General features: G+C 46.2%; 1 protein-coding gene across 1 annotated transcript in view; it reads right to left on the bottom strand.

Annotated features, from left to right (window-relative positions):
• The window catches only part of LOC143363836 (uncharacterized), a 191,136-nt gene extending 174,562 nt beyond the window's left edge, over window positions 1-16,574 (bottom strand). The window contains exons 1-6 of the mRNA XM_076804365.1: window positions 13,525-16,574; window positions 13,230-13,417; window positions 11,619-11,914; window positions 6,917-10,730; window positions 4,636-4,895; window positions 4,349-4,451 (exon numbers count right to left, since the gene is read on the bottom strand). Coding sequence (XP_076660480.1) covers window positions 4,349-4,451; window positions 4,636-4,895; window positions 6,917-10,730; window positions 11,619-11,914; window positions 13,230-13,417; window positions 13,525-16,574 — 7,711 coding nt within the window. The remainder of the gene's footprint in view (window positions 1-4,348; window positions 4,452-4,635; window positions 4,896-6,916; window positions 10,731-11,618; window positions 11,915-13,229; window positions 13,418-13,524) is intronic.
• Between the last annotated feature and the right edge of the window lie 1,232 nt (window positions 16,575-17,806).

Below are 17,806 nucleotides of genomic sequence, written 5' to 3' on the forward strand. Positions count from 1 at the left end.
AGGATAGGATAGGATAGAGGATAGGATATGATAGAGGATAGGATAGGATAGAGGATAGCATAGGATAGAGGATAGGATAGGATAGGATAGAGGATAGGATAGTATAGAGGATAGGATAGGATAGAGGATAGGATAGGATAGAGGATAGGATAGGATAGAGGATAGGATAAGATAGAGGATAGGATGGGATAGAGGATAGGATCGGATAGAGGATAGGATAGGATAGAGGATAAGATCGGACACAGGATAGGATAGGGGATTGGATAGGATAGTGGATAGGATAGGATAGAGGATAGGATAGGATAGAGGATAGGATAGAGGATAGGATAGGATAGAGGATAGGATAGGATAGAGGATAGGATAGGATAGAGCATAGGATACGATAGAGGATAGGATAGGGGATTGGATAGGATAGAGGATAGGATAGGATAGAGGATAGGATAGGATAGAGGATAGGATAGGATAGAGGATAGGATAGGATAGAGGATAGGATATGATAGAGGATAGGATAGGATAGAAGATAGGATAGGATAGATGATAGGATAGGATACAGGATAGGATAGGATAGAGGTTAGGATACGATAGAGGATACGATAGGATAGGATAGAGGATAGGATAGAGGATAGGATAGGATAGAGGATAGGATAGGATAGAGGATAGGATAGGATAGAGGATAGGATAGGATAGAGGATAGGATAGGATAGAGGATAGGATAGGATAGAGGATAGGATAGGATAGAGCATAGGATGCGATAGAGGATAGGATAGGGGATTGGATAGGATAGAGGATACGATAGGATAGGATAGAGGGTAGGATAGGATAGAGGATAGGATAGGATAGAGGATAGGATGCGATAGAGGATACGAAAGGATAGGATAGAGGGTAGGATAGGATAGAGGATAGGATAGGATAGAGGATAGGAGAGGATAGAGGATAGGATATGATAGAGGATAGGATAGGATAGAGGATAGGATAGGATAGAGGATAGGGTAGTATAGAGGATAGGATAAGATAGAGGATATGATAGGATAGACGATAGGATAGGATAGAGGATAGGATATGATAGAGGATAGGATAGGATAGAGGATAGGATAGGATAGAGGATAGGATAGGATAGATGATAGGATAGGATAGAGGATAGGATAAGATAGAGGATACGATAGGATAGATGATATTATAGGAAAGAGGAAAGGATATGATAGAGGATACGATATTGTAGAGGATAGGATAGGATAGAGGATAGGATAGGATAGAGGACAGGATAGGATAGAGGATAGGGTAGGATAGAGGACAGGATAGGATAGAGGATAGGATAGGATAGAGGATAGGATATGATAGAGGATAGGATAGGATAGAAGATAGGATAGGATAGATGATAGGATAGGATAGAGGATAGGATAAGATAGAGGATAAGATAGGATAGAGGATAGGATAGGATAGAGGATAGGATATGATAGAGGATAGGATAGGATAGAGGATAGCATAGGATAGAGGATAGGATAGGATAGGATAGAGGATAGGATAGTATAGAGGATAGGATAGGATAGAGGATAGGATAGGATAGAGGATAGGATAGGATAGAGGATAGGATAAGATAGAGGATAGGATGGGATAGAGGATAGGATCGGATAGAGGATAGGATAGGATAGAGGATAAGATCGGACACAGGATAGGATAGGGGATTGGATAGGATAGTGGATAGGATAGGATAGAGGATAGGATAGGATAGAGGATAGGATAGAGGATAGGATAGGATAGAGGATAGGATAGGATAGAGGATAGGATAGGATAGAGGATAGGATAGGATAGAGCATAGGATACGATAGAGGATAGGATAGGGGATTGGATAGGATAGAGGATAGGATAGGATAGAGGATAGGATAGGATAGAGGATAGGATAGGATAGAGGATAGGATAGGATAGAGGATAGGATATGATAGAGGATAGGATAGGATAGAAGATAGGATAGGATAGATGATAGGATAGGATAGAGGATAGGATAGGATAGAGGTTAGGATACGATAGAGGATACGATAGGATAGGATAGAGGATAGGATAGAGGATAGGATAGGATAGAGGATAGGATAGGATAGAGGATAGGATAGGATAGAGGATAGGATAGGATAGAGGATAGGATAGGATAGAGGATAGGATAGGATAGAGGATAGGATAGGATAGAGCATAGGATGCGATAGAGGATAGGATAGGGGATTGGATAGGATAGAGGATACGATAGGATAGGATAGAGGGTAGGATAGGATAGAGGATAGGATAGGATAGAGGATAGGATAGGATAGAGGATAGCATAGGATAGAGGATAGGATAGGATAGGATAGAGGATAGGATAGGACAGTATAGAGGATAGGATAGGATAGAGGATAGGATAGGATAGAGGATAGGATTAGATCGAGGATAGGATAGGACAGAGGATACGATAGGATAGGATAGAGAATAGGATAGGATAGATGATATTATAGGATAAGATAGAGGATAGGATGCGATAGAGGATACGAAAGGATAGGATAGAGGGTAGGATAGGATAGAGGATAGGATAGGATAGAGGATAGGAGACTATAGAGGATAGGATAGGATAGGGGATAGGATAGGATAGAGGATAGGATAGGATAGAGGATAGGATACGACAGAGCATACGATAGGATAGGATGGAGGATAGTATACGATAGAGGATACGATAGGATAGGATAGAGGATAGGATAGGATAGAGGATAGGATAGGATAGGATAGAGGATAGGATAGGATAGAGGATAGGATATGATAGTGGATCGGATAGGATAAAGGATTGGATAGGATAGAGAATATGATACGGTAGAAGATAGGGGATTGGATCGGATACACGATAGGAGGCGGTAGAGGATAGGATAGGATAGGATGGAGAATAGGATAGGATAGAGCATATGATACGATAGAGGATAGGATAGGGGATTGGATAGGATAGAGGATAGGATAGGACAGATGATATTATAGGAATGAAGATAGGATATGATAGAGGATACGATATTATAGAGGATAGGATAGGATAGAGGATAGGATAGGATAGAGGATAGGATAGGATAGAGGATAGGATGGGATAGAGGATAGGATAGTATAGAGGATAGGATAGGATAGAGGATAGGATAGGATAGAGCATAGGATACGATAGAGGATAGGATAGGGGATTCGATAGGATAGAGGATAGGATAGGACAGATGATATTATAGGAATGAGGATAGGATATGATAGAGGATACGATATTATAGAGGATAGGATAGGATAGAGGATAGGATAGGATAGAGGATAGGATAGGATAGAGGATAGGATATGATAGAGGATAGGGTAGCATAGAGGATAGGATAGGATAGAGGATAGGATAGGATAGAGGATAGGATGCGATAGAGGATACGAAAGGATAGGATAGAGGGTAGGATAGGATAGAGGATATGATAGGATAGACGATAGGATACGATAGAGGATAGGATAGGATCGAGGATAGGATAGGACAGTGGATACGATAGGATAGGATAGAGAATATTATAGGATAGAGGATAGGATAGGATAGAGCATAGGATACGATAGAGGATAGGATAGGGGATTGGATAGGATAGAGGATAGGATAGGACAGATGCTATTATAGGATAGAGGATAGGATAGGATAGAGGATAGGATAGGATAGAGGATAGGATATGATAGTGGATCGGATATGATAGAGGATCGGATAGGATAGAGGATTGGATAGGATAGAGAATATGATACTGTAGACGATAGGGGATTGGATCTCATACAGGATAGGAGACGGTAGAGGATAGGATAGGATAGGATAGAGAATAGGATAGGATAGAGGATAGGTTAGGATAGAGCATAGGATACGATAGAGGATAGGATAGGATAGAGGATAGGATAGAGGATAGGATAGGATAGAGGATACGTTAGGATAGGATAGAGGATACGATAGGATAGGATAGAGGATAGTGTGACGTAAACTGGGTGAAAATACTTGAAAGAAGGAGAGTGGGAGTTACCCTGCTCTTTATCCCGTTGTTTACTGACAAAAAGTATAAGTTTATTTAAGACAAAGTTACAAAACGGAGGTTCAGCCAAGATTGACTGCCCTGGGAATGTTCCCATACTTATAGCTTGACCTTATTGATTAGTAATGCATTTTTTTGGGGGCTTTCGAAATCAGGCGGATGTGATTTGACTAATGCTGTTGCGTACGCGTGTATCGAGAAATGCTGTGGTGTCGAGGTGAATGCTCGGGGAATGCTGACTTGTGCAAATGACTCGGGAAATGCTGTGGTGTCGAATGGAATATGATCTGGTATAGCTCGGGGATTTTTAGGACGTTACATACCCCCCTTCTTAGATTGATTTTGGTCCTCCAAAATTTTACTTCCTCTTGAGGATGGACTTGTGGAATCTTGCTCTTCCGGATTCAAAGGTAACACGCCCGTCTCCTGTATCGGAAGAGAACTCTATTGTTGGTACCTCTGTACAAATGTTTCGCGATGCTGAAGGTACAGGTGCCGGTGTTACATTGTTAATGGTTTGCGCATTGTTCTTAGTTTTATAACATAATAAATGGATGCAAAGTTTCTTAGGTAAACAATTAAAGATTCCTATCTTATTTAATACATATACGCCTAATAGTCCAAGGGAAACATAGCCTGCTATTTGTAATGTTGTGAGTCCCCAATGTTTAATGCTTTCGATTCTATGTGAATAAGTCAATTGGTTTGTCCTGTCAGTTATCTGGTCTAGGGTATTCTGGTAGCTGTTAATGTTACTGATGATTTTTGGTGTGCTTTCTAAAGTGTCTAGTATCAAATGTAAGTCCGTGTCGTTTCCTAATGGTATGGTTTTAATCCTGGTCTCGTATGTTATGTTAATTTTTGTAGCTCCTATTTTCATATGGTTGTCACCGTATATTAAGTCGCATGTTTCAGCAGATCGTAACAATGATGGGTTTTTGAGTTTGACAGTCGTTGTTGTCTTTCCACAAATTACAATAATTTCGAATGGTTTCTCTGGAATGGCTATGTATTGATTTTCTGCCTTTAGAGGTACAAAGGTGATCTCTTCTATCTTGAATACTACATACTTGCAGGTGTTTATACTGTTTCCAAAATTTATGAGCTCCGAGGCGCAATCGTGTCTCGCTGTCCTACCATGTATACGTTGATTTTGTTTGCAAAGAGTTATACCTGCTTTAGTTCTACAATATTTTTCTAAGTATTCTGCGTCTACGTTGATATAGGTAAGCCCTGATGTGAAATAAATTGGATGTTCTACGAGCGGTGCCAAAAACGCATTGTTACGTTTACTCGGTATAGGATATATGCGGACTATATCCCATTCTGCGTTAATTATTAATGGTACTGAGATTTTGAAGAATATTTTGTTATTTAGTGTAAATACTTTTAGTGCAGCTATGTCTAGAATAAATTGAAAATTTTCTTTCTTAGGTTCTATAGCGGAATTAAGTGCCTTATGTGCCAAAGCTTTGCCAAAATTGTTTATGAAAATTTCGTGGTCTATGATCTGTGGACTAATTATCCCTTGTTTAGCCATTGTTTGGCGTCGACCGAAGGTCGGAGTCGCCGGGGGGCCGGGACCACTCAGAAATGAGCGCGCGAGGAGGCAAGGAGAGACGGGAGAATTAAACCCTTGTCCTTCGGGAAAATGCACTTTATTTTACTTTGTCACGACGCACTAGGTGCGAGGCACTCGAGAGCGCGAGAGAGAACGCGCGCACGAGAATCGCGAGCCGGCGAACGTACGGAGATCTTGCGCGTGCAAACTTCTGCCGTCGGATCGCGAAGAGGAAATCTTGAGCGGCACGAAAAGCGTGCCGCCGCGAGACGGAGATCTTCTACGCGGACGCCGGAAATCTTGTCGCGAAACAGAGTGCACGTAACGCGGCGCGGGAGATCGCGAGAATACTGCTCCCGAATGATGCGAAATCGCGAGAGTCTCAGAGCGCGAGAAATGAGAATCTCTACTTATCGAGACGAGAGCGGACAGACGAGCAAACGTGCTAGAGCGATACCTTGCGATTGATGAGCGTTCAGAACGTTAAGAGAGCGAGAAGGCATACGCAGGTGCCTTAAATAACAAAGACCGTCGAATGTGGAGCACCGTGATTGGAGCTCGTACATCGGACGATCCTTGTTTGTCTCAATTTGAAGGATTCAAGCTGTGAAATTCGGCCAATGAGAATTGAAACGGTTGCTACGCGGTGTCGAGCAACGGCGACACGCGCTCTTGCCGCGTGTTGACATACGCGACAAAAACCGTATGAAATAGCGGTCGCCAGTTCGACAATAGGCACCGAATTCCACAGCTTGAATCCTGAACATACCGCCCGCCTCGAAACACTAGTTTCGAAACGTAACGGGATCGCACGCTGATACATAGAATAGCGGGGGCGGTAGCGTTCCGACGGAACTTAAACGATAAGGGGACTGCGTGTTACAATACCCGCGACGCCAATCCCCGAGCTGCGCAAACGGCAGACCGCCCGCCGTGAGAGTCGGTAAACAGAATTCGAGATACGTAAACATTTTAAATTACAAAACGCAAGAGTAACGTGAAAACCGCCCGCCTTGCCGGAATGAAGGCGCGACGTTTGAATTTACCGCGCGAGAGCAACGGTACACGGGACGCAGACGCAGGACGACTATCGGAACACGTTTCGTCTATGCGTCGGATTTGCACGCGACGGGCAGAGGAACCAACTTGACGATTGGGCGTTTAAAACACGCAGTGGCGGTTTTTATTGTCACTACGCGGGTGTGGTCGTCGTCGCCAGGGTGCAATTGCACGATTCGGCCGAGCTCCCACTTACACGGAGGGAGAGTCGGATTGCGTAGGAGGACTAGCTGTCCTATCGATAATGAGGGGCGCGCGCGACGCCACTTACCGCGCTGTTGGAGCGTGTTGAGGTACTCATTTTGCCACAACTTCCACAATCGTTCGGTAGTGTGGCGGACGAGTTGCCATCGCGAGAGACGGTTTTCCGCGAGGTCGAGCAGAGAAGGTTGTGGAGGGGTCGTGAGCGCAGACCCTATTAAAAAATGACCCGGCGTAAGCGGCTCGTAGTCGTCGAGAGTATCCGAAAGAGGGGCGATGGGTCGCGAATTAAGACACGCCTCGATCGCGCATAGGAGCGTTGTGAACTCCTCGAAAGTCAGCGTTCGATCGCCGAGAACGCGACGAAGATGATGTTTGACGCTTTTTACCCCGGCCTCCCATAATCCGCCGAAATGCGGCGCCGAGGGGGGGATGAAATGCCAAGCGACTCCATCGCTGGCGGTACGATTTTGAAAATCGGGGTCGCGAAGCGCAGCGCGATAGGCCGAAACCAACTCCCGATTTGCTCCGACGAAGGTTGTTCCGTTGTCGGAATACATACGCTCTGGGAGACCTCGACGGGAACAGAAGCGAGTGTAAGCGTTTAAAAACGCAGAGGTGGAGTAGTCCGCGACTAGCTCCAGATGCACTGCCTTGGTGGACATGCATACGAAGAGCGCGATGTATGCTTTCCGGGATGTGATACCGCGACCAGCGGAGGCGCGGATTTGAATAGGACCAGCGTAGTCCAAGCCGCAATGCGAAAAGGGTTTTTTCGCAGGGGACACCCTCGCTGCCGGGAGATCTCCCATGATCTGAATCGGTATCGCAGCTCGTTCTCGGACGCATCGGACACATGCGTGAATCACGGCTTTTACCTGACTCCTTCCCCGGAGAAGCCAGTATTCTTGCCGAAGAATGTGTAAGGTGAGTTGCACGCCGGCATGCAGGGCGCGGGCGTGCGCTTGCTCGATAATGAGGCGCACCAACGGGTGTGGCGACAATAAAATGGGGTGCTTTGATTGATGCGGAAGGGGGGAATTTCGCAGACGACCTCCCACGCGAAGAAGCCCGGTCTCGTCGAGGAACGGGTGTAGCGACTCGATCGGGTCCTTTGGCGGTAGCGGTTCACCATTAGAAAGCGAGGAAATGCCTTTAGCGAACTGGCTCTCTTGGATGCGTCGCAACCAGAAGAGTTTGGCCGCGGTGCACTCGCTCGCTGAGAGGGCGCGTCCTGGATGTCGTTTGCGATTGTCGGAGCGACAGCTGCGAGAGTTTCGGACGAACCGTTGTATATAGGCCGTGACTCTTATTAATTTGGGCCAGCTCGAGAATCGAGAGTCTAAATCCCACGCGGGAGCGGGGACCACGCTGTGATGCACGACCTTTGACTCGGACGAGTCCTCCAGAGTGAAGTGTCGCGGTTGAGTTGGCCATTCCGAGAGATCGTAAGGAAGCCAGGCGGGGCCCTTCCACCAGAGGTGATAACGGAGCAGTTCGTCGGAGAGAAGTCCGCGCGACGCACAGTCAGCGGGATTGTCCGCGGTAGGAACGTGCCGCCAAATAGCGTGGGGAAGACGAGTTTGTACGTCAGCGACGCGATTAGCGACGAACGTCTTCCATTTTGACGGATGAGACTGCAACCACGCGAGTGCCACGGTAGAATCGGTCCAACAATAGCACGGAGCGTCGCGAAGGTCAAGGGCGGACGAAACGAAATTCATTAAACGTGCTAGAAGGACTGCGGCTTGCAACTCAAGGCGGGGAATGGTCAATGGAGTCAAGGGGGCGACCTTTGACTTGCCCGCGAGTAGAGAGACGGTAATAGTTCCGCTAGAGGAGATACAACGAGCGAAAACAACAGCGGCGTATGCGACTGTCGACGCATCCGCGAAGCCGTGAAGTTCAATCCGCGAGGCCTCTGAAATGGATCCGATCCATCGGGAAATCTGAAGACCGTTCAGGACTGGAAGGCGAGAATGAATAGATTTCCACTGCTCGAGAGACTGCGGCGGGATTTGGTCGTCCCAACCGATGCGGAGGCGCCACAATCCTTGTATAAAAATCTTGGCGCTGATTATCGCGGGAGTGACCCATCCCAAAGGATCGTACAGCTTCGCGATAGTCGAAAGAATGGCTCGTTTGGTGGACGGTAGCGGCTCGGCTAAACTAACCTTGAATTGAAAGGAGTCGCGAGAGGGGTTCCAACTTATCCCGAGGATTTTGACTCGATCGTCGGGAGCAAGGTTTTTGGAACATGCCAAACCGTGGTCTTCCGGATCAATATCGGCAAGAAAATCGACCGAATTGCTCGCCCACTTACGTAGCTTCATGTGACCACGTTGGAGAAGCTGGATTAATTGATCCCGGGAATGGCGAATAGCCAAAAGGTCGTTGCCGCCGAAGAGGACATCGTCGACGTAAATGTGTGAGCGAAGGACCGGTACCGCGAGCGGGAACTGGCCCCCGTCATCTTCGATGAGTTGTTGCAGAACGCGGAGAGCCAGGAATGGAGCACAGGTCATGCCATACGTGACGGTCAGCAATTGGAAAGCCTGCGTATCCTTGGAGGAAATGGGCCTCCAGAGGATTCTCTGATAATCGACATCGCGTTCGTCGACCAGAATCTGGCGGTACATTTTTGCAATGTCCGCCGTGTAGACGAAACGAAAGGTTCTCCACCGAAGAATTACGGTAGAAAGATCGAGCTGAAGCTTTGGGCCTGGGAGCAGGTGATCATTCAGCGTGGATCCGTTCGACGTTACACTGGAGGCGTTAAAGACAACGCGAAGGTGAGTCGTGACACTGTCGGTACGTAACACGGGATGGTGCGGAATGTAGACGCACTGAGAGGTCGAAGGCGAAATGGGAACGCGACGCATGTGTCCGAGAGCCTCATATTCTCGTAGAAACTCCTCATACTCCTCGGTCAGAGATGGTTGTAGGAGAAGTTTACGAGATATGGATTGCAGAACCTTTTCTGCGGCAGACCGAGAGTGACCGACTTCAATCGGAGGACCGGTACGGAACGGAAGACGGACTATGTATTGCCCGTCGGGGGCTCGCGATGTGTGCGTTTGGAAGTGCCGCTCGCACTGTTCTTCCTCTTGGGTGAGGGGGGAGGTCGAAGGAATTTCCTCAATCTCCCAAAATCGGCGCAGCTCGTTCGACAGAGTGTCCTGGTGGATGCAGTGATGCATCGAGATGCTGGAGCCCGAACGAGGTTGTGGGCTCGATCCGCGTGCGACGGAGAGATCGCGCGAGTGCGACGTGATAGGGCCAGAGATGACCCAACCGAAAATGGTTTTCTGGGCAATGGGTTGCCCGCTTGACCCTTTGCGCAGACCGTCCAGGATTATACTGGGGTAAATGTCTGCGCCGAGAATGAGATGAATCGCGGCCGAGCTCGAGGGATCAGCATCGGCCCAATTCAAATCTGATAAATGCTCGAGGGATCGAATATTGTGCATGCGCTTCGGCATGTATGTCGAGAGAGACGTCAGGACGAGAGCTGTGGTCACGATCGAAGGAGACGCGGAATCGCGAGGAGCAACGTGGAGGCGCACGGTGCCGGCGTGGACTCCGCCGACGGCGGATATGGATGTCGCAACGCGGGTTCGTTTTGCACGCAAGAGGTGCACCATGGTCTCGGTGACGAAGCTGGTCTCGGATCCTTGGTCAATCAGGGCTCGGACAGTGACGCAGCGGCCTGACGGGACACGGAGTTGCACCCACGCGGTGGCCAGTAGAATTCCGGAGCGCGGAGCCGCGAGGGTGGAGGCGAGGTGCGAATTGACCTCGGAGGACGGCACTGGGGGAGTAGAGGGCTCCGAATTTGGCGGAGCTGGAGGAGGCGCGTCTTCGTGCAAGAGCGAGTGGTGCCGCTTGTTGCACACGCGACACGTATTTTTGCTGTTACATTCTCGGAGGGAATGACTGCTGCTCAAACAGTTAAAACAACGTGAAAAGCGTTGAGCGAGCTCACGACGGCCGCTGGAGTTTCGTGCCAGGAAGGTGGGGCAAGCACTGAAATTATGTGATGCTCGACAGACTGGGCACGGAGTACGCGGATTCGTGGAGGGCTTGGAAGCGGTCGCAGAATGGACTCGCGAGGAACTAGACGCGAGGCGAGACGATGCGTCGGGACGCGCGGCGGGCGTGGAATTGGAAGAAATCGCGAACTCTTCTAAACCGCGAGAGCGAGAACCGATAAAGGACATCAAAGTGTCGAACGAGGGCGGAGTCACGTCGTCGCCGATTTTCAATTTCCACGCCTTCCGCGTCGGAGTGTCCAGCTTTTGGGACACCTGATGGACGAGAATGTCGTTCCACAATTCTTCTGGCTTCCGCCCGAGCCTTTTTAAAGAGTCGACAATAAAACAGACCCGATCGCAGAGAGTCTGGAGGTCTGCTGCCGATTCGCGAGAGAGCGCGGGAAGGTTCTGCAGCGACGAGAGATGCGCGGTGATTATACGCCGCGGATTATCGTACCGCGCCGAGAGCGTCTTCCACGCAATTTGGAAATTATCCGCGGTTACCGAAAGGTTTCCGATGCAGTCGAGAGCGCGACCCGTTAACGCGGAAACCAAATAATGCAGTCGGGTTACGTCATGCAACTTGGGGTTTTGAATAATAAGCGCGGAAAATTTGTCGCGGAACGCTTCCCAATCTTCGTATTTGCCATCGAACTGCGGTACATTTATTCGGGGTAGCTGTATATCGGGAACCGACGGACACGCTTGTCCGTCGCTCGGTGAATTTGACGGACTCACGGTATCGCTGTTCAGGGCGTCCAGCTGTGTCGTCATGAACGAGAGAGAGTTGAGGTAGACTTCCTCCGTGTGGGCGAAAGAGTCCTCCTTGAAGTAGGGGTTCTTCGCTCGTTCCTCCGCCGGGATGATAGAGAGAAGTCGCGCGTACCCGTGCTCGAACTTCCTCCACAGATCTTGAAGGTGGACAATTCGGGTCCTCAAGACGGATTTGGTCCAGTTGCTCTTCCCCAGTTTTTTTAAATTTTGAAGGGAACGTCCTATCGCTTGCTGCATCAACAGCTGGGTTTCGACCGTTTCTGCCATGATCGGCGAGGTTTTACACTCCCGCACTTGCCTGCGCTTCACGATCCGGCTCGAAGGACCAAAATGTTTGGCGTCGACCGAAGGTCGGAGTCGCCGGGGGGCCGGGACCACTCAGAAATGAGCGCGCGAGGAGGCAAGGAGAGACGGGAGGATTAAACCCTTGTCCTTCGGGAAAATACACTTTATTTTACTTTGTCACGACGCACTAGGTGCGAGGCACTCGAGAGCGCGAGAGAGAACGCGCGCACGAGAATCGCGAGCCGGCGAACGTACGGAGATCTTGCGCGTGCAAACTTCTGCCGTCGGATCGCGAAGAGGAAATCTTGAGCGGCACGAAAAGCGTGCCGCCGCGAGACGGAGATCTTCTACGCGGACGCCGGAAATCTTGTCGCGAAACAGAGTGCACGTAACGCGGCGCGGGAGATCGCGAGAATACTGCTCCCGAATGATGCGAAATCGCGAGAGTCTCAGAGCGCGAGAAATGAGAATCTCTACTTATCGAGACGAGAGCGGACAGACGAGCAAACGTGCTAGAGCGATACCTTGCGATTGATGAGCGTTCAGAACGTTAAGAGAGCGAGAAGGCATACGCAGGTGCCTTAAATAACAAAGACCGTCGAATGTGGAGCACCGTGATTGGAGCTCGTACATCGGACGATCCTTGTTTGTCTCAATTTGAAGGATTCAAGCTGTGAAATTCGGCCAATGAGAATTGAAACGGTTGCTACGCGGTGTCGAGCAACGGCGACACGCGCTCTTGCCGCGTGTTGACATACGCGACAAAAACCGTATGAAATAGCGGTCGCCAGTTCGACAATAGGCACCGAATTCCACAGCTTGAATCCTGAACAGCCATTAATATCACGTTAAGCGTCTCGTCAAGTTGAAATTGTAAGTCATATATAGCGCTTTCTGTTCTGATAAACAGTTCTGTGATCAATTCCTCTCGATTGGTTGCTTGTTCTAAATCCTTAAATGCTAAACTCAAATTCTCAATGCGTTTGATTCCGTCCGAGCTTATGATTTTTCTAATTAAAGCGGTCTGATTGCTTACAATGGTTTTCAGTTCGTTTCCTTCGTTGAACAGTTTGTCGATATTCGCGTTTATTAATTCTAAATCGTTATTGTCTAATGTACCGAATAAGCTCTTGGATACTGATCCTATAATATTTAATAGCCCTCTCTTATATCTACTATGTGTGATTAATTTTAGGTGTAGCGCTAAGCTATCCAATTTTTCTATTCGTTCGTTTAGTGAATCAATCTCGTTCTTTAGTCTGCAAGCTTCTTTACATTGTATCTGAATACCTTTAGTATACATCTTAACTTGATTAAACCTTATAAATACATCGTCTATGTTCAATCCTATGTAAATATCTACTTCTGAGTTATACAAGTATGCTTTATTGATTTCCTCGTGGAATATCGAGCTGTCCTCTAAGGGTACTATATCTAATCCGTATACGAGGTTCCCGGTAAAGGTGATGGTGACCGTCCTGCAAAGTAAGGTTTTAATCGGTTACCGTGTATCTTTTTAACTTGGTTGTCGACAAAAATTTCATAGTACGGTGTGTTGACTCTTTGTATCCTATATGGTCCTAACCATTCAACATCTAACTTGTCTTTTTTATGATCGTTGTGTACTAACACAAAATCTCCTTCTTTAAATATTGCCTGAGTCCTGACAATCTTTCTTCTTTGGTCCCTTTGATACCTCTTTTTACTCTTCAACAGAGTTTCTCTGGCCAGTGTCAAATATCTATTCAATTGTTTTTGCCAAAGTGAAAACATTTCATCGTAGGTGAAACCTGTGGTTCTCGCGATGGATGAGGGTAGGTTAGCTTTTCTACCGAAGGTGAGTTCGAAAGGTGTAAAGCCAGTTGCTTCATGAATAGAAGTATTGTATCCTAGACAAATAAAGTTCAGAACATCGTCCCATTCCTTGTCACTGTCATGTAAGCTAGTTCGTATTAAATCTTTTACTGTAGCATGAGTTCTTTCTAAGGATCCGTTGGATTGGGGATGGAAGGATGTAGTCTTTACGTGTTTGATTTTAAATGCTTCCTCGAATTTTGTCATTAGTTCGCTAACAAAGTTTTGTCCCTGGTCGGTGAGTATTGTTTTAGGTGCTGAAAATATGTATATGTAGTGGTCCAGTAATGCATTAAGTATCGACTCTGTCTGTTGTGTTTTTAGGGGTACTAGTATGAGGTATTTCGTTAGGTCATCGTGTATAGAGAGTATAAATTGATTTCCTTTTTTGGTCTTTGTCATTGGGCCTACGATGTCCATAGCTATTTTATCGTTCGGTTGCATTGGCGTGTCTGATATTATTGGCATTTCTTTAGGTCTAATTCTTGTTAATTTTTCCTTTTGGCAGGCGTCGCACCTCTTCACATAATCTTCTATCTTCTCCATCAGGTGTGGTATTTTGAATTTGTCCTTTATTCTCTGATAGGTCTTCTGTATTCCGAAGTGTCCGGTGGCGTCATTGTGGTTTTCTTTCAGTATCGTCTCTATTTCTTCTTCCGTCAGTTCTCGTATCGGTTCCCATGCGAAGTAGATCGTTTTATACCGGTCGTTGAAGTACATTAGTATGATCTTGATCCTATTTTTCTCCATTTCGGTTAGTGCCTTGTCTCCGATTCCAATCTTCGTACTTTTCTGCAGTATTTGGTATATTTTCTTCAGCCAGTTTATTCTGTCGTAATTGCCTAGTTCCGTTTTGGTTAACTGATAGAACGTATGGTCATTTGGTACGATCTTTAAACGCGCTGGTATTGTTTCATCCTTTTCCCATTCGTCGAAAATCTTTAAGTGGTTTTGAATTTCAGGATCTTCTTCGTCTTGTTGCCTGGTGATTGCATGTACTCTTGACAACGCGTCCGCGGCTGTGTTATCCTTTCCTTTTGTATATTCGATCTCGTATTCGTACTCTTCCAATTTCAGTCTCCATCTCATTAATCTTGAAGAAGGATCTTTACAGTTGTTTAACCATTTGATTGCTTGGTGGTCGGTGCGTATGACGAACTTCCGCCCTAACAGGTATTGTCTCAGTCTCTTTACTGCCCATACGATGGCCAATAGTTCTTTTTCTGTTGTCGTGTAGTTTCGTTCAGGTGCGTTAAGTGTTCGCGATATATAACAACATGGGTGTCCGTCTTGTGATAGTACTGCTCCTATACCTTCGTTACTGGCGTCTGTCGTTAGTGTAAATTGTCTGTTAAAGTCTGGGTATGTCAATACGGGTGCTTCACATAGCTTTTGCTTTAAGGTTTCGAAACTGTTTTGTTGTTTGTCTGTCCAGTGGAATGGTACGTCTTTTTGGGTCAAGTCTGTCAATGGTTTAGCGATCTTTGAAAAGTTCCGTATGAATTTTCGATAGTGTCCGGATAATCCTAAAAATGATTTGATTTCTGTCGGTGTTGTAGGTACTTTAAAACGTTCTACAGCTAGTATCTTTTTAGGGTTTGGTTTGACTCCTTCCGCGGTTACTAGGTGACCAAGGTATTCTAGTTCAGGTTTTAAAAATTCGCATTTGTCTGGCTGTATCTTTAGTCCAAGTTCCCTGAGTCTCTGAAGTACCATAGCTAAGTTTTCGTTGTGTTTCCCTATTGTGTCTCCGAAAATTATTATGTCATCTAAGTAAACGAAGCAGTGTTTATTAACTAGTCCTCTAAGTGCTGTGTCCATCATTCGTTGAAAGGTAGCTGGTGCATTCTTAAGTCCAAAAGGCATTCTGTTATAGTGAAAGTGTCCCTGAGGTGTACTAAAGGCTGTGTATTTTTTTGAGTCAGGATCCATAGGAATTTGGTGGAAACCAGAGGATAGGTCTAAGGCCGAAAAGAATTTAGCGTTTCCTAATTGACTAAGTATGTCGTCGATGTCTGGTAAAGGGTAAGCGTCTTGGTCTGTCAATTCGTTTAATTTCCTAAAATCGATAACTATTCTCCATTTCTGTTTTCCTGAAGCATCTGCCTTTTTAGGTACCACCCATACAGGAGAGTTGTATGGCGAATCCGATTCTTCGATAATTTTCTTATTGAGCATGTCATTCATTTGCTTCTCGATTTCGAGCTTGTGACATTCCGGAGGTCTATACGATTTAGTGTTAATGATTTTATTTTCTTTCAAAGTTATAGTGTGTTTAGCAAGGTTAGTACAGGGTAGGGTATCGGTTTCTAAGTTGAACACGTCTAAGTAATGGATTAAAATTTTCTCAATAGGTTCGCGAAGGTTTTTCTCTATATGACTTGTTCTCACTATGGCTTTGAATTTCCCAATTTGGTCTATGTCGTTTATGTTATAAATTTGGTTAGAGATATCTTTGTTTGTCTCACCAAAGTTGAAGAAGCATACTCGCGTTGGTCTGCCTTCGAGATAGATTGTCTGAACTTTGACTTCTCCTGGTTGTACTGTAGCTGGTTTCTGAAAATATAGCACATTGTCGTTAAGCTTGATTTTATCATTAGAGATTTCATATTGGTACTTTTCTAAGCAAGGTAGCCCTATGATTCCGTCTTCTATTAAAGGAAAGTCGTCTGGTATAACAAAGAATTTATGTGATTGGTCAAAGATTCGAATTTTAACGTATCTGTCTGTAGTGTAACGGTCTTGTCCCATAAAAAATGTTCGCGGTTCTGTTTTGTTCATAACGCTATTAATTTTTGATTCTTTAATTAAATTTATTCCTGCTCCTGTGTCGATGAGGTGTATCCGTCTTCCTCCTGATGTATTGAATGTGGTGGTAAGAAGTCTTCCTGTTGTTGTATTGACTCGAATTCTTGGCCGTTCTCGATCTCTACTTTGTTTACCCGTGGTGGTAGGTTTCGCTGGCTGGCTGGTGGAAAATTTCCATTCGGACACTGGTTGGCTATGTGTCCCGAGCGATTGCACTTGAAGCATTTTATTGCTGCGTGTTCAGCTAATGGTGTTCGTTCGAGGCGCCTGAAGCTGTTTGCTGCTGCTGACTGCGCGATTGTTCGTACCGTAGGTCGTCGCTCGTCGTAGCGTCTTGGTTGTTGTTGATTAGCGAAGCGGTTGGTGTTCACTGCTCGTTCCGATCGTAATGCTGCTGGTCGCTTCCATTCGTTTTGCTCTTCTCGTAGATAGCGTTCGATTTCCGCTGCTTTCTTCTCGGTTTCGGCTAAAGATTGAGGTTCGTTTGCCAAAAGCGTTCGTCCTATTTCTCTTCTGAGTCCTTTCAGATAGATTCTATTCACTTTCTTCATTGTTGCTTCCATCATTATGCGCCTGGTTATTGGTTGCGGATATTCGTTGGTAATGGCATATGTTAGCTTGTTCAATACGCGTCTGAATCGGATGTTAAAGTTCTGTACACTTTCTTCTTTTCCTTGCTTGATTTCCCGCAGTTGCTCGCTGTATTCGTCTGTGGTTACCTGAGTTGCCACGTTTGATCGTAACGCTTCGTATAGTTCACCAAAAGATTCTATTTGTAAATTTCGTATCCCTTGGGCCGCTTTCCCAATGATTTTCTCTACTTTAATGGCTTTTAATAGCAATTCTTTTTCGGTGCACATGTTGCGCATGGAACGTACTTCTTTAATAAAATCTTCTACCCCAATATCGTCATCTCCGTTTAGCGTTGGAATATACCGTATAGCATCCTTGGCTCGTAGCGTTGGAGTACAGTCTGTTGTTCGTTCAGAAGCTTCATCGTTCACATCATTATTGATTGTGACTATCGGTGGTGCTGTTCGAGTTGTGGTGGTTTGTTCAGCTCGTTCTTGTTGTATGGCTGTACTTGCACCATCGTCGCCCGTTATTAGGGATCCGAACTCGTCAGTTGTCACTGTTCTAATACTTACGCCCATCCGTTGATCAGCGAGGTTCTTGCCGAGGATCTCTATTTCCCTAATACGTTT

This window comes from Halictus rubicundus, unplaced genomic scaffold (genome assembly GCF_050948215.1).
Source record: "Halictus rubicundus isolate RS-2024b unplaced genomic scaffold, iyHalRubi1_principal scaffold0144, whole genome shotgun sequence".
Classification (NCBI taxonomy): Eukaryota; Metazoa; Arthropoda; class Insecta; order Hymenoptera; family Halictidae; genus Halictus; species Halictus rubicundus.